The sequence below is a fragment of the Centroberyx affinis genome, unplaced genomic scaffold (genome assembly GCF_046629955.1).
Source record: "Centroberyx affinis isolate AG114_WGS23_722 - 3 ecotype Tasmania unplaced genomic scaffold, CSIRO-AGI_Caff_v1 ptg004810l_1, whole genome shotgun sequence".
Taxonomy (NCBI): Eukaryota; Metazoa; Chordata; class Actinopteri; order Beryciformes; family Berycidae; genus Centroberyx; species Centroberyx affinis.
The window spans coordinates 1-23,316 of record NW_027282340.1 but is presented as its reverse complement, the minus strand read 5'-3'; the positions used below and the strand labels follow the sequence as shown (position 1 = coordinate 23,316).

The window sequence follows — 23,316 nt, the reverse complement described above, 5'->3', positions numbered from 1 at the left end:
CGGGAGGGAATGAAACGCTCGCTTATAGGGGGATCCTTGGCGTAAATCTCTCAAGTTCAATAGTTTCAAAAACTTGAGCCCCTTGCAACCCCCCTCTCTTCCCTCATCCCACCTAATCCCGGCTAATACCTTTCTTTCTATTGGCTAATGGCTAAGGGGAGCCGGGGTAAATGCTTCTTAAATAGTCGTGGGTGAGAATGGTTTCGGAGAATTAGATCCATGCCACGACAAAGAGCATTGGTGTGCGCGGATAAGGCCCGAATTGATCTGGGAAATATTTGGACTATAACTCACCGAGTGGACTTCTGGGCGTAAAAGCGAAGAATCTCATGCTCCGGTTCAGTTTTCAGATCTCAGGTAAACAGCAAAGGAGACCAAAAAGTTGTGCCTTTCTTTTCATCACCGAAACATATAACGTTTGATGTAGCCTAAAGTATTTTACATCATATTTTGCCACTAGAAGCCATTGTGTCTGTAAATTGTAGGATGGATACTATTTATTTATTTGATTTTGGAGTTGCGATGTTTATGTTCACGCAAAATGTATTTGTTATTATTATTATTATTTTCCAATTTCTCCATGGGGGCAATTAAATTTAGGATTTACCATTATTGCACTGCATTACATGAGTTGTTCATATGCTATAATTAATAAGTGAGTAGACAGAAATACCGTTAAATAGGTTTGTGTGGAGATATTAACGCTGCTCTTAAATTCATAGGTGTCAGTTAGGTAGCCTATAGCACGATATGGACACACCTAAGTGAGTCCAAATGATTTGTTTTGTTTTTGATTTGTTTTTATCATTATAATTAAGAGCAAGCAAAACTCGCAGGACATTTATTTGGAAGCGATTTCTAAAAAAAAATCACACCAGCAGTGAAGCATTCAGCACCAGAGTTCCATTTAAACTGTGTGTGTTTAGTGACCTATCAGTCTAATAATTTATCATATTAACCAAAGTATAACAGTCCTCAGTAATTGCGCTACAGAATTGCTCTATCGCCCTCAGAAATGTAGTCAGTACAAGTGTATTTATAAGTTTTAGTGTCAAAAAGTTATAGGAATAGACGCGGCTGGTTTTCCTATAGGCTAATATTGGGTTGGGGTTCATAAAAAGTGTCATAAATAGTGAGAGTGGGAGTATTTTTTTCTCCGTTTGAGAGAATAACTCCTACTGATGCTTATATTAAAAAACACATTTCAGCCAGTAACATAAGTCTCTCTTTGTCCCTCTACATCCTTAGACTGAACATGAATTCTCTGAATTTCTGCGGGGCCTCCAGCGGCGGAGTGTATCCCCTCCACAGCGTCAACTCCATGCTGTTCGACCTGCACCACCAGATGGCGGAGCAGTACCACGTTTACTCCGCAGCCAGTCCCGCCGTGCACACCCTGTCTGTGGCTGAGAGGCTGGCAGGTAGGTCATGGCCTTTCATAGGCAAACTTGATAGCCAGATGGTACAGAGCGAAATTATAGCAAGTCAGACAGTTTTATCTAAGGTGTAAAATTACTTTCTCCCCCTTTCCAAGAAGTATTCAGCCACTTCAATTCAAACTGCCTCGCAGGTCAGCCTGTATCAACCCCTGAGGGGCATATTTATAAGAAAACATGACATCCTATGTGCTAACTGAGTCTAAGTAGGTTAACCTTCCACTACATCCCTGATAATACAGAAAAAAATGCAAATATGAGTGAGAATAGCAATTTACCTCCTTACCTCCTTGTCATCCTGCCTGATAACTTGGAGCAAACCCACTGCTGACTCACGGCATATTTTGGCGATGGCTTTGTTTCTGTCCGTCCTCCCATGCAGAGCTTATTCTGGAGGCTCGCTATGGCAACCAGCAGAAGCAGCGCCGCAGCCGCACGGCCTTCACCGTGTCCCAGCTGCAGGCTCTGGAGAAAGCCTTCCAACAGACTCAGTACCCAGATGTCGGCATGAGAGAGAGACTGGCTGTCTGCATCAACCTGCCTGAGGCTCGCATTCAGGTCAGAACACACTCTGCCCAACTCCAGACTGACACCTGCAACCAAATCACAAAAGACTGCATGTTTAGAATTGTTCATTTCTGGTAACGTGAGCTGCGTTTGTCTTTGTATCTGGATAACATTAATACTCAGATGGGTAACTTTAGAGGCGGTGAGAAAGGGGTTGGCATGAACACATTATGACATGTTTTAGGGAATAATTGAGAATAGTTAGAGTCTGACAGTGTGAACAAACTGATCACTGCCAACGCTGAAGTGATGCTCTCTCTCATCCAGGTGTGGTTCAAGAACAGGAGGGCAAAGTTCCGCAAAGGTCAGAGATCTTCCCCGCTTTCCAGAGACCACAGCCTGGAAGAGGCGCCGCAGCACAGCAAGGTGGGACAGGAGGAGGTGGGCACCAAGGGCAAACAGGACATCATCACCAAACCACGCGTTGACAGCATCCCTCCTCCTCCTCCTCCTCCTCTGGAAGAAAGCAGGGACCTTCGCTCTCATCCCGCCCCCACAGACTCTGATGTTTCGCGGTGCCACCTCCGGCTCCACTCTCCTCCACTTTTCCCCTTCGTGACGGGGGAGCGCTACCATCGCCTGCCCCACCAGCAGGCTGTAGGAATGCTGCCCTCTGAGCTTCCCTTCCCCCCGGCGTTCTGGCCCGTCGTGCAGCAGCAGCAGCAGCAGCAGCAGCGCAGCCCTGCCCTGGGGCTTCCTCCCTCGTCCGTTGCTAAAAACTGTAGCCTGTCCCTTCAGACTGCCTGTTCCAGTAAAGCTGCGCCTCGCCCTCACCTGGGGCTGTAACTGCAGACTTAAACAACCTGACGTACACAGCCCTAGATTCCTCCTCCTTGCGGTGACCCAGGTACACCTGAAGCAGCCGTGTGTATTGTGCGTCAGCAGAAAAGACAGAATAACAAGGCAGAGTTGCCTGCTGCTTCGTCCATGTAAACCTGAATACAGACGGAGCACAGAACAGACATTTCCAGTCAGTGAATTGTACTGTATGCCTGTCTGTCCAAGGGGATGTAAAGCTGTACAGTGGATCTGTTTGATAAATACTTTCACAGGTTTGTATAGTAGAGGGAGGGAGTAGTTTTGGTCTGTCTCCTTCAACCTCTACAGGCTGGTTTTACTGGGTCAGGGGTATGACTCTGCTTGAAGGAGGCTGTTGTTTTATTCATCACTTTTTATTATTTCAGAGGACAAGCAAGGGCAAAGATCACAGCTAAAAATATTCTCTCTTTCAGCATTGTATCACTATATCTCATTACTTCTGTAGCTGGCTACCCTGCCATGTAGCTACACAGTAACAATGATGGTAAAAGCATTTGAGTGGAGCTCCTTATGTAATAAAGCACTGTAACATGCAAGAATGATTAGAAAATATTATGTATGTAAAAGTATGTAAAAGTAAAATAAAATGATTTGTTCTTTAATGATCTGTTCTTGTTGTTGTTGTTGTTGTTTTAATAAACTGGGGCATCTTCTAGTTTTTTGTGAGGCTTAGTATTGCAGATAGGGGCCTTATGCAAAGATGAGGTACTATTTGAACTCATTCAGATGTCTCTTTCAAGAAAAAGATGCAAACTATTTGGTATGACATCCGTTAAGTGGATGATGGATATTTAACATGTTCCTTTAAGTGATAAAAATCTGGGTGGGCTGCCAAATAGTTTAATAGGTAGTGCAAGTATTGCGGGCAACAAATGGTTGATCTAATTAGACTAGTGCTCTAGTTATTTTGACAGATGTCATGGCAATTTTGATGTTTCAAATACACTGGGCTGAAGGCTCTAACCTGTACATTAGGAAATAACAATATGGAAATGGACAGTTGCCAACGGAAGTAAAAAGTAAAAATGTTCAAATAATCAGGGGAACACCTGAGAGAGGAATGAAGGTTTGATTGAAGGCCAAGAGGTCTGTGTGATCACATGTATTTTAGTCTTTTTAGACAGTGGTAAATGCTTGACCTCCCAAATCAGAGAATGAAAATTTCTGTTATATCATCAATCTAGAATATGAATTAGTGTGAGCTGTCAGATTTTGGTCTAGGTGAATAAATGGCCGCCGAGCAACAAGTGACAGAAATAATGTATCAAAAATAATGTATAATGTATGTTGACTGTAGTCAAACTTAAGGCACCACCTGTGGCATAAAAATCCATGCTTGAAGGGAATCATATTTAGGACAATGTGGACTGGGTCTGTGAAATTAATTTGGGGAAAGTATCAAACCAAAAATTACAATTGTGTAGTAGTCCTCTGTCAGACTGTAGTTTACATATGTCTACTGTAGCTTTACTTGTATCAAAGTGCAAATTTCGAGAGCCAACCACAGCGACCAACTGCGCTCGTCTGATGTTTAGCAGTATTCTCGAAACAAGTTGCGTTAGTTTTTCAGCGTGGGATAGTGGTGGGAGCCGAGTGTGACGCTATGCTTGCTTATCGGCAGGGGAAGCTTAAAGAGACAACAGCAAAATCATAGCGAAGGAGAAGAGAAATGAAATGTGAAAAATGCGTACAAATGAAGAACCATGAGGTCGACTGCATTTCGATAATTCACATTTAAAGGTAAAATACTTGTCTTTGGCAGCGGAAGTTCATTTGTAAGGGTTGTTTTCGAAGGCTATCTCTCGCCGTAAATTAACGCTATTGCTAACGTTACGGGTGCTAGCGTAATAACTAGCTAACCTAGCTGGCTAGTGGAGCCCAGGCTAACGCTGGTGTGCATTCGGTTGTTTAGGATTAAGGAGTTGCCCAGCAGTGGTCGATGTTATGGCTATAGCTGAAATCTGAAAACAAACGCAGTCCTCTCAGGTGAAATAATGAACCTTCGTTAGTGCTCCAGTCCATAGTTATAACATTGCTTGTAACAAGGTTATTTCTTGGTTATTAAGTATTTGCTAACTCGCCAGGTTAATGTAGTTAAGGCTATGTCAATCAATGAATATTTCATGTTCTGTCCTGTTTCAACTTGTTCCATTCGGCATTAGCTCGCTAACGTTAGCTAATGCTTATGTGCTTATAGTTAGGCTAATGTCTTGCTAACGCTAGGCTAACGTCAGTGTTAGCTGTTTTTTTTATCAAGCGTTAGGCCAAGAAGAACGGCGTTTTTTTTATAACTACGACAGGTTAGCTGTCTAATGTTTAACCCGATTAACCACTCGATGGATAGATTAATTTAACGCCATATACCGCTCAACAAGTATAATCATATCATCAAAAAACTGATTGGCTAACGTTAGCTACGAATTAACGATATCAAGCTAACTTGTGAGCTCGCTAACTAACGTTAAGATCGCTTAAGAGCATCTGGCCTTGTCCGCCGAACCAGCTAACGAAACGATAGGGTTTACCTAAACCCCAACTTGCTAGTGCGATTTTGTTTTCCTCATTTCCAACATTTGTCATGAAACATATGTTTCTAACCATCCATTAGTAAAAGCAAACGGTGCTTGCATTGGGATCACCCGAAACTGAATGACAGCTGCCAAGCACTATTAGGTAGCCAGCTATGTTAACTCCTAGCTAACATTAGCTAGGACAACATAAGTCAGATATTTTGATATTTTGCGCACTGGGCGAAAGGGAATTGAGCTAACTGGCCTGGTTACTACTGGCTAGTCTAATGTTGAGGCCCTCTGCAACTAGTTGGCTTCGTATTTAGTTAGCTTCAATTGTATTATGTCGTGTTATTGATAGCTTTATTTACCACCATTGTAGCTAATGTTAGAGCCACTGTCTACCTGAAATTTCCTTTGGCTAGCTTATCGATAATAGGTTTTATGTTTCTGTATTTCCGTGTACATGTGCCAACACAATAAGTGGAAAATATGGAGACTACTCACTAAGTGTACTTTAAACAACTTGTTAGTCAAAACAATTGACTTTAAAAATACACAACTTCCTGAACTGGGACTGTCTAAACATATGGGCGAGAGCAGCTAGTTAGCTGACAGTATTTATGTGTTGCTTTCCAGAGACATCTCTTTCACACATGATCACACTTGTGTTCACACTCCTCACCATTTCACGTTTTAAATGCACTTTTCAGTATTCTCTTTGTGTCACTTGAACAAATTAAGTGCTTGGCATAGTGCCCTTTGCCATTTCAATAGTTGTTGTGATCAGCTTACATGTAGGCACTAATGGCTTTTCCATCTCATTTATTGTACTTGTTATCGTGTGACTAGACAAGATAGGCTATTTTCAACTTGTACAGTAAGTATAGACATGTGATATGCTACAAGGAAGACAACACAGTGTAATGATTGACTTCATACCTGGCTTGAACACATGCTTCTTCTTTCTCTGGCTTTTCAGGATTTGGAGTGAGGGCAGGATAGATTTTATGTTTATTTACTCACACGTGCACTTCAACACGTTTCAATTTTCAATAGCTAGCCTAATGTTAATATAGCTTTCCCTATTCATATGGAAATTTGATTTCCCCCTGTGGAATTTGAGGAATAAACTTAATTTGTATAGTTTTGATTGAAATCACAAAGGGATTTGCTGTGACCTATCTAATCAACAACATCAATGATTTCACTCAATATTTTCCCTTTAACAAGTCTTCCTCCTCATCAGTGTACTTATGTCTGATAATGTTTTAATGAGTTCTATGATCAATCCATTAGTTTTTAGGCCATCAAATATAGCCTAGCTATAGACCATATCCAAATCCTTCCAATATTATGTTACTCTATGATGCAAATGTTTCCCAGACTACGATGAGACGAGGCATTGCAGCAGCCATTGATCAGTTTAAGTGCCTTTCCTTAGGAAAGGGTAGCTGCCCGCCAATAGTGCCTGCATTACCTGTACTCTTCACTATCACCAACATCACAGAGCCCAGAGGTAGGAGAGTTAGGAGAGCTGCTTGGCACAGAAACTTGTACATGTGATTGTGTGCTATAAACTGTTCAGACTGCCAAATTCCACTGCCAATGAAAACTGAAGTTATAGTTATGATTGATGTCCTTTGTATCTGTCATGGCTTATACAATATAATGGTGTATGGCTTAGGCTGATATGTCAGAATATTTTAAAGCTCTATGAAAATGTCACTTTTTGATGTAAGCACTTTCCTTAAGGCATTGACTTTAGTGTCTTTCTGGATGTAGTTTTGGGGGTTTTATTCTACAAGAGGTCTTTTTGCTCATGTCTGAAGTCTATTGTGGAATATTTCCGCTCATATTGATTGCTTTATTGAATTTGCCTTGCGCTAGTCTGTGAGCAAGATCCCATTTCAGCTGTAGTAAGGAACAGCTACGGTAGACATAATTTGATCTTCAAGTAAAAGGTTTAAGATCATTTTTTCAATTTTTTTTAATCTCCTAATAGACTATAAGGTATAATAAGAATAGATAATGATTGATTTGGTGTGTTTCCCAATATTTCTTACTTATGTTGATTGTTTTGCAGAATTTGCTTTGTGCTGGTCTGCACGCACAATCCCATTTTTAAGTGTAGTATGGAACAGCTACTGGAGACATCATCTAATATTCAAGTAAAATATTGAAGATCTGTTTTCCTAAAATTTTTCATCTCCAAACAGGCCACAAGATGTTATAAGAATAGATAATGATTGAGTTCAGTTTGTGTCCCAAACCTTGGTTTGACAGATGTTCTGTGCTGGTGTTACAGCCTGTACAGGCCATACAGGGAATTCGACAACATAACCTATGGGCTGATTTATGTTTCTTTCTTGCTTTTTCAGATATCCAGCTGACATCGAACCCATCTGCTACTTATCTTTCTCATCGTCATTGTTGCTAGCTTCGCCTCCTCTGCTGTGGCCCTGCAACATGGAGAATGTCCGCTGTCTCACCAAAGGCTGACCAGAAGGAATGAGGCGCTCCAGGGGATGTTGCCAAGCGGCCTCGTGGATGCACTAGCTGGGTTTCGGAGTGCTTTTCTATGACTAGTATTGTGTGTGTGCGTGGGCGCATCCTAGCACAACCTGCCCACTTCAGGCAGGGACATGCTACTCTGAGAGTGGAGCTGGAGAAACACACAAGAAAGGAACCTCTTTGGTAAACAAGGAACAAGAAGAAAGAAAAGGGAAGCGCTCAGCAAAAGGGCCGTCTGATAGACACACGGGGCACTTTAGCTGCAGTTTCAGCCCATTTAAGTGTCTTCTGATCCGGTGCACATTTTAACAGCAACACCTCTCCTCTGTCTTGTGTTACTTGTCTCCCTCCCTTCCCCTAAAGTGTCCTCTGGCTGTTGTTTTGGAGTTTCTATGGTTTGCATGGCCGGGGAATAATCGTGGAGAGGCCAGGGTATCACAAGCTTATGGATTTTGACAAGAGAGGGGGTAAGGGAGAGACAGAGGAAGGGAAAAAGATGTCTAAGGCAGCAGGCAGCAGGACTGGACATGGGGGCCGGAGTTCAGGGACCAACTCTGGGGTTCTTATGGTTGGCCCAAATTTCCGTGTTGGTAAAAAGATTGGCTGCGGCAATTTTGGAGAGCTGCGGCTGGGAAAGAACCTCTACACTAATGAATATGTGGCCATCAAATTGGTAAGTGTAACCTGCTCCATGAAATTGCAGGCTTGGCTTAGTAACATCTTATTGGAATATAAATGCACCATTTCACTCATTCACTGCACACCTGTTCTGGGACATATCCAATATAAATCTCGCACACCGTATATGCAGAAGTCGGCTTAGCCATGTGCAATAATGTTTTTACATCCATTGAATCTAGTTTCACTGCAAAGCAGCAGAGCCTTTTAGTGCAGTTGACTCTTTGACCTGAGAGAAACAGACACAGGAAGTAACTGAAAACTCCCTCCTACCCCCCTTCTCCCACAGGCAAATATTAGCTTGTCTTCAGCTTGGTCCCATGTACTGTTAATGAGTCAACCACACTCTGCCTGTGTTTATCAAAGAGAGGAATAAGAATAAGCCAAGACTGGACCAGATAATATTTCAAACCAGCATGTCAGTGGTGATTTGTTTGTCTATAGAAGGACAGGCAACGCTGATTTTGTTTTGTTATTTTTTTTTATGATGCCTTTTTTCAGCCACAAGTCAAGTTTCTTTTAGTTTCATTAAGTAGTTCTCAACTGCTGTGGCAAGGCACACTGCTATGGAGTGAACTTGGTTGTGCCTTGAAGCTTTTATGAAATGATGACACAGTTAATGTAAAACATAATTCTTAACATTAGCTTTGTTAAAGTAAAATTTTCTACCCTTTCCTCTGAGTCAATACAATTTGTGTCAAATCCTGGAAGTAATTGTGTTAGCTCTACCTCCAATAAGATCATACTAGGCTTTATGTGCCATCAATAATTTACTGTGCCTTGGAATTTTGTCATTTTGTCTCAGCATGAACACATTTTTAGAGCCACTGGTTTCATAGCATTCAGACAGGCTGTGAGAAACCACATGAAATGGCAAGGCCAGTTTGTTTTCTGATTGGTAGATGGAGGCCAGCCAATGACTGAGCTGCTCGCCCACTTCCTCTGCACATCAGCTTTCCTTTTTTGATCTCATCTTGTGTTAAGAGTCTGTTACCACAATCAAGGTGATGTCTTAAAATTTTACATAGCTATATAGATAGATATTGTTTTTACACCACAGTGGTTAAAGCTTCAATTTCCAACTGTTATTCTAGGTCTAACTAAGTCTCTAGTTAAGTAGTCATACTGTAGCTGGTGGTGTCTGCTAGCTCAACTCCAGGCAGTACAGTAGGAGCTTGGCGTCATCTCTTCCACAGCCACACTGGTCTGTGTATGATTATCCTTACATTTGTATCTCCCAGGGAGGTCATTATCTCTGAACGGGCATCCATTGAAGGCTTTGCTAACCACATAGAAGGCAGAGGTTAGCATACAGCTGTAATTGCAGTTCTCTTTTCCTCTGAAATCTTTAGTTGTGCTTGCTGCCACCACTGCCTCTCCCCCCTGCCTGTGAACCCTCCCATCTGTTTGGGTATTTTTATCCCCATGGTGTCCAGCTATATCTGGATCTGGCATTAGGACCATAACAGTGCTGCATGGATCTTGTAGCCCACTGGACCCAGCGTTTATCTGAATGAACCATAGGAAGAGGAGGAGGTGTGTTAATGGTGTTCACAAGTTTAGCAAGGCCCAGCTAACAGTGGGGACAGTGCCCACGAATGTGATGATTCAGGTTTATTTAGGATTTCATGCTTTTTGGGGACATTTTCATTCATTCCTAACATTCTTCTGCTTTTTTTTTTTACCCATGACCCTGATTGCTTCATTTGAAGTTCACAATATCTCTCTCTATTAGGCCTTATATTTTCAACATGAATTAGAGAAACTGGACTCTGCCTTGGCAACTGAGGCTTTCAGTTAAATGTTAACAAGAAGCTTCTCAGTAAAGTGCAAATATGGAGTCATTTAATAGCTGGTGGTAATGTTGGTTAATCTATTCTGACACAAGCTAGCTCTAGCTTTCAGCTCTCTCTAAGGTAAATACAGTCTCGGCCATTTCTTATCTGAAGCTCTTTTCTTTTTTAGTTGTGTCACCTGCTCTACTGATTTTATTTTATTTTATTTTTTGGGCCTGAACACTGGCGTTGTTTGGCCTGACCTGGGGAGGGCCTCTCCTCTGTCGATCCCCTGGCTAACCTCCAGTCTAGTGCAGCTGTCTGTCCACATGTTTCTGTCTGTCCCTGATCTCACAGCTCCCCGGGGTAACCCAGTGAATGTCACTGCCTGCCCAGTAAGGCTTCTGTTTTGTCAAAGGCTGTTACTGAGCTCTTCCTTATGGACTAAAACAAATAACAGGCCTGTTATCTGAGAGCACCTGTTAACACATGCCTGACATGAGTACTGTCCCCTCCTCCTTTTGTTTGTCCATCACTTTAGTGGTAAAAGCTCGCTGATGGCTACCAGGCTAAAATATTATTTGGGAGTGTGAAGTGCTAATTTTTGATTACGTACATTACATAGTTTTAAAGAATGCCCTACTGTTAGATTGGCATATAAAAATATCATATTGTATCAAGAATTATTTTTCATAATTTTCTGTAAAATGAAGTAGTGTAAGCCAAAATTATATCTAGAATCTTGAAACACACTAAGACTGGTACTCCCTCAGTCATAAATTACAGTCAAGCAGGGCCAATATGTACTCTTGCCTGTTCAGCAAAAGATGGTATCAGTGCAGCTCTAAGGGAGTTTCAAGTATTAGCCTATTTACTGACTGGTTGAAGGCTGTTTTTAGCACAGTTGATGAACTACCTGGTAACAAATACTGGCACTTGTTTGGTAACACTCAGCTTTGTTTAGTTAAAGTTGCAGTAACAGGCAAAGTTGTTTACGTGTTCTCCTTTTTGTACTCTCATAAGGAAGTATAAAAGTCAGGCTGTGAAGGACAGCATATTTGTGATTACTCAGTGTAGAGCTGGCTCCTTAAATGCTGAGAGCGTCTTGTGTACTTTGTCTATGTCATACCAACTTGCAGAGTTGTGCGTTTGGGTGGTGCCTGCCTGCACCTGGGACAAAGGTGAATGCCAGTGTCACCCTGCTCCACCATGTGATAGCAGAGACAGAGATGTATGGTAGGCCAAGGCACAGCCTTCTGTCAGTGGATCTGGAACTGCAGTGCACGTTCCTGCAAAAAGCACGAGAGAGAGGGGAGAAAATGCTGAGTGCTGAAAGGTCGTCTTTGTTAGCAGGCCTCGTCGACACACAGTGGTTCAGTCTTTGGTTCAGCTGGATGCTTTCTCACACTGACAAACGCCTGTGTGATGGAGGCAGGGCCGGATAGCCGCTGCTGTAAGTACACTGCAGGCTTTACTCCCAAAGGGAGATCCCGGTGTCTTAAAGAAACACCAGCGCGCAGCGTCCGCTTGCTATCGCGGCTTACTGTAAAAACCACCACCCATCGGGCTCATTTAAAGGGATTTAGGGTCTTTGCTATTCTTACCCCACCACCACCACCACCACCGCCCACACCCTCCCCCAGCATGGTGACATAACATCATGTCCAATGAGGAAATCCTCTCTAGTTTTTTCCCAAGTACTTTTTATACATATCTGTATTATAGTACTTTACTTTGAGCACCCTTCCCATCCTAGTGTAGCGTTTTCTCTCTCTCTTTCTCCCTCTATCTTTGGGGTATTGGCTTATCAAGGTCATCAGCTCCCTCTTAACCCCATCATTGTGTGTGCCTTAGGTGTAGGGCACATGCACACACCCATCTAATCCATCCTCTGGGCTTAGAGAGCTTATTGAATCTGTTTTCACTGACATTTCATCCAATCCACTCTGTAAACGGAGGCAGAGTTACAATCTCTACAGCTTGTATTTTATTATGGTCCCCTTTTGTGTAGTCAGTCATTCATTGACAGACAGAGATAGGAGGTGGCTGTGATATGTGCGGCCTGTGAGGCTGGTATTATTAGTAATAAGTAATAAGCCAATGGTGGGTGCCTGGGCTGGTCCCTGTCTGTGACGATGGACAGCTTTGGCTATGACCAGTGGCCATAATATCTCCCGGACATGGGAGGAGAGTGATAAGTGAATCACACTAGTGTCGAGTCTCCTTCTGCAGGGCCTCCCCACAGTGCGGGGAGAGGGGGCTGATATTGGAATGACCTTGTGGCTCATAACTAAGTAGAAAGACAAGCAATGTGAACACAGAGGCCTACTGTGCATTGTGTGCCAACCGTGTACATGCAGAGCAGTGTTTTACCCTGTATATGCTGGCAGTGGTGGGCCGAAGCTGGGATAGATGTGGAACAAAACCAAAATTGCCCCTGCTCATTAGTGGCACAAAAAATTATAAGGGAGCCACTGATGCAGAGGCATACGAGAAAGGAAGCGTAATATGTGTGAGAGAGGGCCTTCACGCTGTGGTCAGTCACGACAGTCTGACTGAAGGAAATCTGAGTTGTTGTATCCTCCTTCCTCTGTCTCTCGCTCTTCCTCCCACTGAAGCATGATAAGCAGCTCTTATTGCAAGCTAGCTCAGCAGCTTACAGCAACTCGCCATGAGGCGGTTGTCGAAGAAGTGTGAAGGCACAAAAGCTCCATCAGCGTGTTTGGCTGGAATTAAAGTGACATTTTGACGATTTAAGTTCTTCCCTACCCTGCTTGGGCTCTCTAGCGAGCATGCCGGGCAGGCTGAATGAATAAATCCTTGGATGTCAACAGCATGTAAAAGCCTCCCTTTAGTCAACAAGCTATTCCTCTAATGAATCAGTAGCCAGCAGCACAGTATATAACACACACAAGCGAACACTGTTGCTTTGGGGCTGATTTAGTAGCAGTCATAAAACCTGCTAGGAAGAGTCTCGCTGTTGTAGACTTGAAGGTAGCAACAATAACAATATCAGTGTTTTTATGTAGAATTACATGAGTGTAAATTGTGACTTTGCACATGAGGGATTGGTTTGAGTGTGGTGCAGGGTGTGGGCCTGTAGAGCAATGAGTGCTGTGTAATTGTAGCCTCTACTAAGCGTACATCCTGGTTCATGGCAAACTACTAGTCATATATTCCATTAAGAGTTTTTTTTAGGAGTTACACTGACTGACATATATTCCTGTTATATAGGCTAAATTATGTGTAACTTCCTAGCCTATAGCAACAAGCTACAAATTTCTCACATGTTCTGTTGCAGGTTGGGCATTCATTTGCTTCTGATGGCTGTATCTTTCTCTCTTACTTTCTGTATAGGCTCATAATTGAAATGGCAAACTAGAGCCAAAATAACCAAACCAGAATCAAATGATGGTAATTTAAAAAGAGCACCCAAAAGCCAAATTGACCACGACTATTTTTGAGATTTTGCTTTGCAAGACAAAATGACCTGCGATCAACAGCATGAATCTTGTAGTTAGTAACTGAGGTTAGGACTAATGCAGGGGTTCCTAAACTTTTCAGCTTGATACATAAGAAACTAAATCTGTCGCCTTAGAACCAGGACTTGGCAGGACATATTATCACTCTTGTTATGTAGGGCCCAATAGAACAATCTATATTGGGTGCAGACTTAAGGTTTAAGAAACCAGGCACTAGTGAATACACTGCATTGTATTGATAGCAATGCCTTGCTCCTCTAATAACTGACAAAGGAGACTTGCCCCTTGTCTTCATGTGAGAGTGGAGCTGCCCGTGACTGTATCACTCACTGGCAACACTGTGTGTTGTGTTCTCCCTCCTCTGACTGTAGCAGCTGAATTGGCCATGTTGAAGAAGCCAGCCCCAGCCATAGAATTTGAATCAATAGAATTCAAGAGTTCCCCAAGAGTAGCTGAATTATTTTCAATTCTGAATTCTGAATTATTTTTCATTCCAATGGATAGAATCCATTAATTTCGCTGGCAAACTCAAGATGGTTGCTGTAGAATTTTTGATAATATTGTCGCAGATCACCACAGAGCATTGGTTTGGTGTGCAAGACTCCAGAAGCCGATGTGCCACCATGGCAGCCATCTTGATGTATCTGAAGAAGCTCTCTTTTCATCCACAACAAGATTAAACATTCCATGGCAGCTGTCTTGGATCCACCTAAGGCGTGATATGATACCAGGAAGTGCTTTCTAAATGCTGTGGAAGCCATCTTGGGTGTAACCAAGGAGATAACTATGAATTGTCCCAGTGTTATCTTTACGCCAGGAAAATGTTAAGTCAATAAAAATTCATTGTCTGGCCTAAACTGTGCCAGCAATTATCCTAATAAGATGTTGTCTTGAACTGCAACTTGAATTGGCCCAGGAGTGAACCTAGGTCACAGAATCAAAATTAACCCCCACCCCTCACATCTATAAGAATTATACAGAAAACACTGAATTGACTTTTCTATCCATTCTAATTCTGTGGCTGCCTATTATCACACCAAGTTTTGGGGGGCAGCTGACGGCTCCATCTGGGTGCTTTAAATCTGAGCTGAAACAGGAGAAGGGTTGGACCTCGACCAGCTGTTGCTCTCACACTGCTCACTCCTTAACACCACCTCCCGACCATACACACCTCTGGTCATAAAGATTGCTTGCAGAGAGAGAGAAACACACACAGACCTCCTCCATTTGTTTGATCCGTACAGTTCGCAGCCAGCATTATTCATTCCCGTATGTAGGTTGCACGGGGTAGAGATGCACTGTGTGGTCATTTGAACTACTGTGTCTAAAATGAGATGAGTCACATTGCCAGTTGCATATTGTGAAATGGTTTACTGGGAGTCAGGCAAAGGTCATAGCCTATTCTGGGCTGTATGCATAATACGAGGTCTGTTCCCGTGGACTTGCCTACACATAGGCATACATATGCATACTCTGACTATCGCTGCCTACACTGGCTTTTCAGATGATGGACAACACAGTCGTTTATTTATCTGTTACATGTTACATCATCCCAGTTGGGTTTTTTTGTCCCCATAATACGCTATCTTACAAGTCAGGATCTTCTTTGGCGGGGGGGTCAGGGAGTAATGTCCCATATCCCATCACAGCTTATAAGGTTGACCATAGATGCTGACACTGGTGTCAGTTTTGCAATTTCTGCACAGTTGGTTAACGTTTGAATTGTGATCAGTGAAGCTGATTCAGTAGCAGGCACAAGCAACGTTGTGTGCCCTGCAGGACTGCACCATTTATTGTGTGAAATCATTATCACAATTTTTGTTTCCACTATACATAATCGTAGAACATTTGCATATAGGTAATTTTGAAACATTTCATTTCATTTAGAAGTAGAGATGGGCTAGGATAGTCAACTAGTCTTTCAACAATGGACTATTTGGCTAGACTTATTGATTTTATTTATTTTTTTCTTTTTCACTCCTGACATGACCCTGTGGTATATTTGTTGGATTACCAAAGTATGTCAAAATATATTTTACACTAAGTTACTAGTGTAAAATGTATTAGTGTTTCATGTATACTAATAATATAAGCCAATAAGGCCTAGATCTAGGCTATATTTTGAAACTGCACACGATGGCATGTGGCACTGCATGCTATAGCCTGTTAGTTGTGCAGTCCTACCCAGGATGCGATGGATTCTTATCATTCATTCCTGCATTTATTTGTTAGGAATGTATATTTTTTGACTGGATCTCAGTTTTTCAACACAAACTTTTTAGGCCCAATAGAAGTTTACTGTTGTCTTGCGTGTCTGTTATTTCCTGTCTTCTTTGTGTTATTCTGATCACATCCACCATTCGTTTTTCTTTTTTCCCATTTTTTCCCCTTCATTCGTTCATTCGTTAGTTCGTTCATTGAGGTCAGTTCTGATCTTTCTCAGCTGTGATGGAATGGAGATCAGATTTAGCCTAGATGACATCAGATGTAGAGATGGTTAATCCCGGGAAGAGGACTTTGTGTGGAGCTGATGGCTTGCTGCATTCACACAAGTCCGCGGACGCTACCGCAGGTTAAAATATAGAAACCACCATCTAATCTGCGATGACATAATCATATGTGTTTGTACAAGCTTTAAGTGTTTTCCTCTTGGAGTTAGAATCAGGGATGCTTGAAATGGCATCAAGCATTTCAGCTCATGCCCAGCCCCAGGCTGTTAGGAGTCATGATCCTAGGACTGTACCCGCTATTTTGTTAAGTGTTATGTTAATATCAACAAATCTATTGGCTCTTATTTATTTAATTATTTATTTTATTTAATAGGGACAGATACATTATACATAGAATTGTAGAACAATTTTCCAATGTATTGCATCACAACATTTATAGCTAATTTGTTGTCTGCTAATGTTTGGAGTTTGGGTGGCAAGTGAACTGAAAAGTGAACTTATTTGGGGGCTCCCTAAAATGAAAAAGCTGGAGAAATTGCACCACCCCTCCAGAAAACGCCACCTGTGGCTGTTGTTGGAGTGCAGTAGTGTGGTTTAGAACAGAGGCTCTCATCAAGCTGAAACTCAAATAGTCCTAGAATCAAAACATTTCTTGGTGCTGTTGTCATGCAGGGACCCACCAGACATAGGCCCACTTTGGGTCTCGACCCATAGTCTTAAGAAACACTGCTGTAGTGTGGAGCAGCTGAGGTGGAGAGCAGGCTGCAGCAGCAGCAGCAGGTCAGACAGTGAAGAGCCCTTCTGGCCTGTCAGCTGCCCTGGACACAGGCCAGCACACTCGGCAAAATGCGGCTCCATGCATGACACCACACAGGCTTTAGTAGGGCCATGTTGGGAAGGGTAACACAAAAACTACTACTTTCGTTAACAAGTATCACCAACAAGTTGACATTTAGGTATTTCATCAAGTTATCACTATATCTGTTTTTTTTTCTACTCCTCAGTTATAATTTGGTTTGAAATAATTCACAAACACCACTGCATTATTAATGAAGGATAAGCCGAGTTGTGGAGTCCTTTCAGTTTTCAAAAAGTTATTGCTCTATTGCACTGTTGTAATGACATGTATTCCCCGCAAATGTTACACTGTCACCATCTTTATTGAGATAGCAACAGATAATTCTACATGACAAGTAAACAAAAGAGGATAAGGTCAAGAGTCCCTCTGGTATATAGTGCATCATTAAAATAAAACGTCTCACTGTGGCATGCAATCAGTTTTCTGCATAGAAGTTTGTGCCAGTTGTCATGAATATGCACTTCTCGTGATGTTCATGGAGGTGATACACCAGTTTGAGGCAGAAAGTGTTTTGTTTTCAAATCAAAACAAAACATGGGTTTGTAGGCATACAAATCAAGATAAAGTATTGGTGTTACTCAAGTCTTGCTGTGTGAGAGGAAACATTTATTTATGTCTGTATCTACCCAAAGACGAAGACAGACAGGAAGGCTGCAAATAGTTGACAACTGATACGTTTTCTAATTTGTGTTCTGAATTAATGGCAGGAGAGTGGACTAGTTCAGACTACTTCAGTGATGTATATTATCAAGTGCTGCCTCTTGTTTTGAGCATTATTTTTAGATTTCCAACCGGACAGAACTTTTGACAGTATTGATGTTTTATCATTTTATCACATTTTTGTATAATTTTCAACCTTTTTTTGTCATCAGAGTTTAGCTCAGAAACCTTTGAATGGGGGCATTTTCTGTTGCTTTCTCTTTAAGAAATACAGGTGATTTCAATTTGTGAACATAGAATTTAGGAGAAATAGCCTAAGCCCTAAAGGTACATTACAGATAATCTGCCTCTACAAAGTGCTGGATTCCTAAAAAGTGCATCTGTAGAGACAGTAGAGTCCCTGCTTTAGCACTTTACTCCATCTAAGGGAAAGATTTGTTTGTGATGACTTAAAAAAAAGAGAGATGTGGAGTGGGGGGGTGCTGTGAAATCATGTTTTACAACGCAGTGGGTGGGGTGAGGACTGTTTTTTCATAGTTGATATTTGCAGGAGCCGAGATGAATCCTTGTTATATGCAAAGATAATGCATCAGACATTTCCTGGTTGGCCCCGGTCATTTCCGTAGATGTAGCCCGTCTGCTGAGAGATGAGATGAATCTAAGTACGTAAAGCTGCCATAAGCCTCTGTTTCCCACTGTAAGCTGTTTTAGAGGGTCCTGTGGTTTGGTGCCATCTGTTTTGATTCATTATTTATATATTTCATATTTATTCTCCACCTCCTCCTCCTCTCCGGCATGGCCTGACTTACGTGAGACGCGCTCAGTGTTCCTGTCCCTGCTCATGTAGGAGGTGGATGACGTTACAGCGGTTCCCCGCCCTGCCTCTCTGACTGCTCATGTGTCTTCCTCCTACAGTCCTCTGCTCCACTCCTCTGTCTTGCTCGCTCTCTTCTTCTCTGTTTCGTTCTCTCTCCCTTTCTCTCTCTCTCTCCCCATCAGCTGGATGAGTGCAGGAGTATAGCAGAGCAGCACAGACGGGGAGGGCTAGGCCTAAATGAAAGACATTTGTGAACGGCCATACAGGCAGGCAGAGTTGATAATCTGGTCATGGCTGTGAAGTGATGAGCCGTTGATTGAACCAGGGCCACCACTTGTATGTTTTGCGTGTGCACATCTGTCGGGTTGTGTATTCCCTCCACAGACACAGGCCATTTAGCATCCGGGAAACCCTTCTAAACCTGTACTATTTATATGCGGGCCAGCCCACTGCCGCTGCTGCTGTTATCGTTCCAAGTAGCAGGAAAACAAGAGAGGGAGGAGCGTACGCTGTGCTCTGCGTGGTAGAGGGGTTTAGCTGACACCACACAACACAGCCAGTCGAAGTGAGACCGGTCATGGGAAATGAATACGAGGTCCCACACTGCGTTGAACACGGTTCATACTTGGAGTGTGTACTCTCTTCTAGTGGCTATCAGGCCACCAGAAGAGAAAATACTCCTGATTTCATAAAGGTCTAATGGAGTGAATATGGCAGCTTGACAGCCTTTCAGCTTTCAGTTTATATCATTTAAACTAGAAGTGCTTTTGAATTAGATGCACATGGGAAACAACTACTGAGATTAAAACCTATTTTAAGCCCCTCTTCAGAAGTCATTAGGCCAAATAAATTTTAGCTGTATTCAGAGTTTCTCATTAACATGGAGAGTACATTGAGAGCAAGCTTTATTCCAACTCTCATAGCTCATTGTCCCTCTGCTTTCAAACATTGCCAACAACATTTTTACTGACTTAAAATAGAGGTAAATCTAATGTTTCTGTCACATAATGTCAGTCTTATCAAAACCTCATGTTATCAGTTTGTGAAACAAAAAACAATATCTTTATTCCAATGAATCATAATATAAATAAAACCAGTACTGGGGTGGAAGTGTTTAAAAAGGGGGAAGCATACCCCAATTGCGGATGAGGGCTTTAGCATAGGCTGTGGTGCTGCTATTGAAGATTAAGGAAAGGAATTAAGTTGGGCCTGTAAATTTGTTCTATCCTCACCACGTTTGTCTATAATGCCCTTGTCATCATGGGAGTGGGGTTAATCAGATTATGTTTTAGGTTGTAAGGCTGGAGCTAGCGATATAATGAACAATATGTCCTAGTGGGTTGATTATCAGCCATGTCATCACAAAGGCCTGCTGTTCACCAGCTGGAACTGCTCTTTATCCTCTCACATCCCACAAGTCTGACCTGAGACTTAATTAAAGTTCTATTAGGCATTAAATAAGGAAAACATTGTGGTTATTTAAGTTAATTGCAGGCCAAGATAATCGTGGTGGTATACATGCAAGGCTGTCTCACAAAATACTTCTTTCTGCTTGGTTAAGGCTCCGACACACTCATTTGTGCTCTTATAGATGCGTAGTCTTTGAATCTCCATATTCCCTTTCCTGTGTGAAAGAAGCGATGCTACTGATGTTTCACAATTATTTTAATTATTTTTTTAATTTTCATTGAGTCGTTATATGAATAGAAAATGTTATAATATCTCCTATGAGAGTAGTTGCCCTCCTTCGCCTTTCTCCGGGCTGGGGTGAGTGAGCCAAACAACAAAAGTGAAAGTTTAAAAGGCAGATCCAGCCCTTAGTGGTGAGGTCCATGTCATTGTAGATAAATAAGCTTAATGCTGCGTGTTAACTGAATTGTGAACTACTTATGCTGTTTCTAACGCACTCCTTTCTTTGTTCTCTCTTCTCTTTCAGGAACCTATAAAGTCCAGGGCGCCACAGCTCCATTTGGAGTATAGATTTTACAAACAGTTGGGAAATTCAGGTAAGAGGGATGCAGGCTGTAGATTATCCATCACTGTTAGACAGGAACATTATGAAGAAATGAATGTGAATGTGCCTTTTCACACTACATGGGGCTGGGCACAAGGGCCTTAACACTGGGTATAAATGTCTGTGTGCGTATACATATAAAAAAATCATCATCCATCCAGAGACAGGCAGACGGACACACACATACCACTGCAAAGGCTTTCATACTACTTTAGGCTGCATTTGTTTGTTCATCTTTCCACCCGTGGGAGCCAGTGGAAGCTGTGAAAGCCTGCTTACCTCCTTTCCAATCCCACCACTACAGTGCCCAGAGTCTTTCCTCTCCTGCCGCCCTGCCCGCCCATGGTACTGTGATGCATAGCTGTGACTCTGTGGCTGCAGGGCGGCAGCCCTTTGATCTGGTCTGGCTGGCCGGCTGGTTACAGAGGGGAGAGACTGGGGCTGTTGAGTCAGATGGTTGGGAGGGACAGGGACTTGGAAGGCTTCACAGCAGTGCCTGCCTGCCTAGCTGATTGGCTGGGAAGGCTCATCTGTTATGTTTATGTGCGTGTAGGTGCACATGTGTGGATTTGGCTGGCTCACAGCAACCTTGCTTCATTATTTATTCAGAAATCATTTGCAGGCATCATGTGACCACTGCTCAGTCAAAGTGACAGGAGCAAGAGGTACAAACCATTTCTTACAATATGCTTAAACCACCATCTAATGCTCTGTCAGAATCACATCCTGTGTTGTATGTTGCAACTTTGATAACTTCAAGCAGTGTGAAATGGTTAGGGATTGCTGATATGAGGATGCAAATTGGGGGAGATCTAGCCAGTTGCTCAACCCTCTGTTGGCACACCTCTGTTTTTCCACTTTTGAAGATGGGCCTTTGTCAAAGGGGTCTATGTCATTATCCCACAATTGTGCTGGAGGTATTTTTTGCCTATCTCTATTGGCTCAAAATGATTCTTGTAAAAGTGCAATGGGTATTAAGAATGGGACAAGTTTTATATATGTATATGTATGTATGTATATATATAACTGTACATAGATATAGATATAGATATATAGATATAGATATATATATATAGATATAGATATATATAGATATATATATATACATATACATATATAAAACTTGTCTCATTCTTAATACCCATTGCACTTTTACGAGAATCATTTTGAATCATATATCATATGTATATATATAATAGAGTTTTGAGAAACCATTTGATCACTCTAATGGAAGACACATACAGTATGCAATATATAGCATGTATGTTTTTATGTGTGTATGCTTGTGTGTGTGTGTGTCACTATCAGAGCACTGGAAGTGCTTGGTACTATTCTTTCAGTGCCACCCCGCCACCCCCCTTTTGACAAGTGTGTGGTGGTCTCATGTAGTGATCACCTGCCAGCTTCCTGGCTGCTTGTGCCAGAGCGAAAGCCCTCCACTGTTGATAGGGAGCTGGGGCATTAGGGCTGTCCTGGACTATTTATAGATGGCCCTCTCCAAGCAGTTGGGCCATTATCGTATATCTACTTGGATTGCTTCCTCAGCCACAGTGCCTTCTGCCTCTCTGACTGAGTGTGCTGCCAGCAGGGAGCCCAGGGAAACTCTCCTAGCATGTATTGCTAAACGGGGGTGTCCTATCTCTCCCTTTTGGCTGTTTGTGTTTTGATATGTTATCCTGGGCTGTGAGTTAACTGTCTTGCACATACACAAACTAAAAGATAGCAGTAATTGTCATCTCCTCTGCCATTTCCCTTGATTTGAGCAGTAGATTTCTCCAGTCCAGTCCTTCTCTCGTTCTCTCTCTGCCTCGGTTTTGTTGTTTCCTCTGGTGTGTTAAACACATCCTGACTATCCCTTCAGCTACTGGGACCACTACTGGCCTTCAGCTTTACTGTTATTGACTGAGGTCAAGATTAGACCACATTCATTGGCTGAGCCTGAGATAGAGCCACTTTCATTAGCTTAGCTAGCTAAAAATGGAACCACAACATTAGTTTCCCCTGTCTTTCCTTCATACAATGGATGCCTTGACCCCCAACTGGTGACTGCATGTCTAGCAATCTAGCATGGGAGGCATCAAGGCAATAGATTAAATCCATTTACGTTGTCAACATTGCTAAATGGGGCCATGTGACCCTGTTAGCCCTACACAACCCAAGAGCCTCAAATATGTCACAGTGTGGACTACTCAGCGCTTAACGCCCGAGAGGAGCTTATCTACACAGTGTTAATTCTCTCCTGTCCTGGGCAGATCCCAGCTGTTGGGAATCCTGCCTCCAAGTTCACTAACTTGGAGAATATCCAGTCACTTGCCACACAGTCCCTGTTTACACCTGCAGTTTCAGTTCCAAAGCACATATCTGTCTCAGGCTTTTCTAGGTAGGGCACAAAGCTACATTGAAACATCAGTGTAAATGCAACAAGTCAACAAGAACTGGAATCTGGAACTTTCCTAATAAGTATATCTGTTTAAATGTGACTGGTTGTTTTGTTTAGACACAACACAGATCTTTTAACTGCATTGAGATTTTAATACCATGTGTAAATAATGTCTTAGCTGCTGTTGGGCCTGCTAGCTGACTTACAAGATTCACACATAATTAAATTAATATTCCATTTTGGATCACTTTGGATCACACATACTTTAATAAGAGTTCAAGAATGGTCAGCTGCCAATAGGGATTGCTCTGGGTACCCGTAGCGGCACCAGTAATAGCCATATAAAAAAAGTAAA

General features: G+C 42.3%; 1 protein-coding gene and 1 long non-coding RNA gene across 2 annotated transcripts; both read left to right on the top strand.

The window, feature by feature from the left end:
- Positions 1–1,255: 1,255 nt before the first annotated feature.
- On the top strand, positions 1,256–2,789 carry dmbx2 (diencephalon/mesencephalon homeobox 2). Its single transcript, XM_071545206.1, has 3 exons — positions 1,256–1,421; positions 1,819–1,994; positions 2,271–2,789. Exons 1-3 carry the CDS (start codon positions 1,256–1,258, stop codon positions 2,787–2,789), a joined length of 861 nt encoding a protein of 286 aa, XP_071401307.1.
- A 1,649-nt stretch (positions 2,790–4,438) lies between these two features.
- LOC139666106 (uncharacterized) lies at positions 4,439–20,573 on the top strand. The gene is made up of 3 exons (XR_011696896.1): positions 4,439–4,562; positions 7,714–8,519; positions 20,504–20,573. It is a non-coding gene; the product is annotated as an uncharacterized lncRNA (long non-coding RNA).
- The last annotated feature ends 2,743 nt before the right edge of the window (positions 20,574–23,316 follow it).

Bases quoted from the DNA above. Each gene is read 5' to 3' on its own strand.
- dmbx2 (XM_071545206.1), top strand. From the start codon at position 1,256: ATGAATTCTCTGAATTTCTGCGGGGCCTCCAGCGGCGGAGTGTATCCC. The intron at 1,422-1,818 runs GTAGGTCATGGC...CCTCCCATGCAG, and splicing joins TGTGGCTGAGAGGCTGGCAG to AGCTTATTCTGGAGGCTCGC. The intron at 1,995-2,270 runs GTCAGAACACAC...TCTCTCATCCAG, and splicing joins TGCCTGAGGCTCGCATTCAG to GTGTGGTTCAAGAACAGGAG.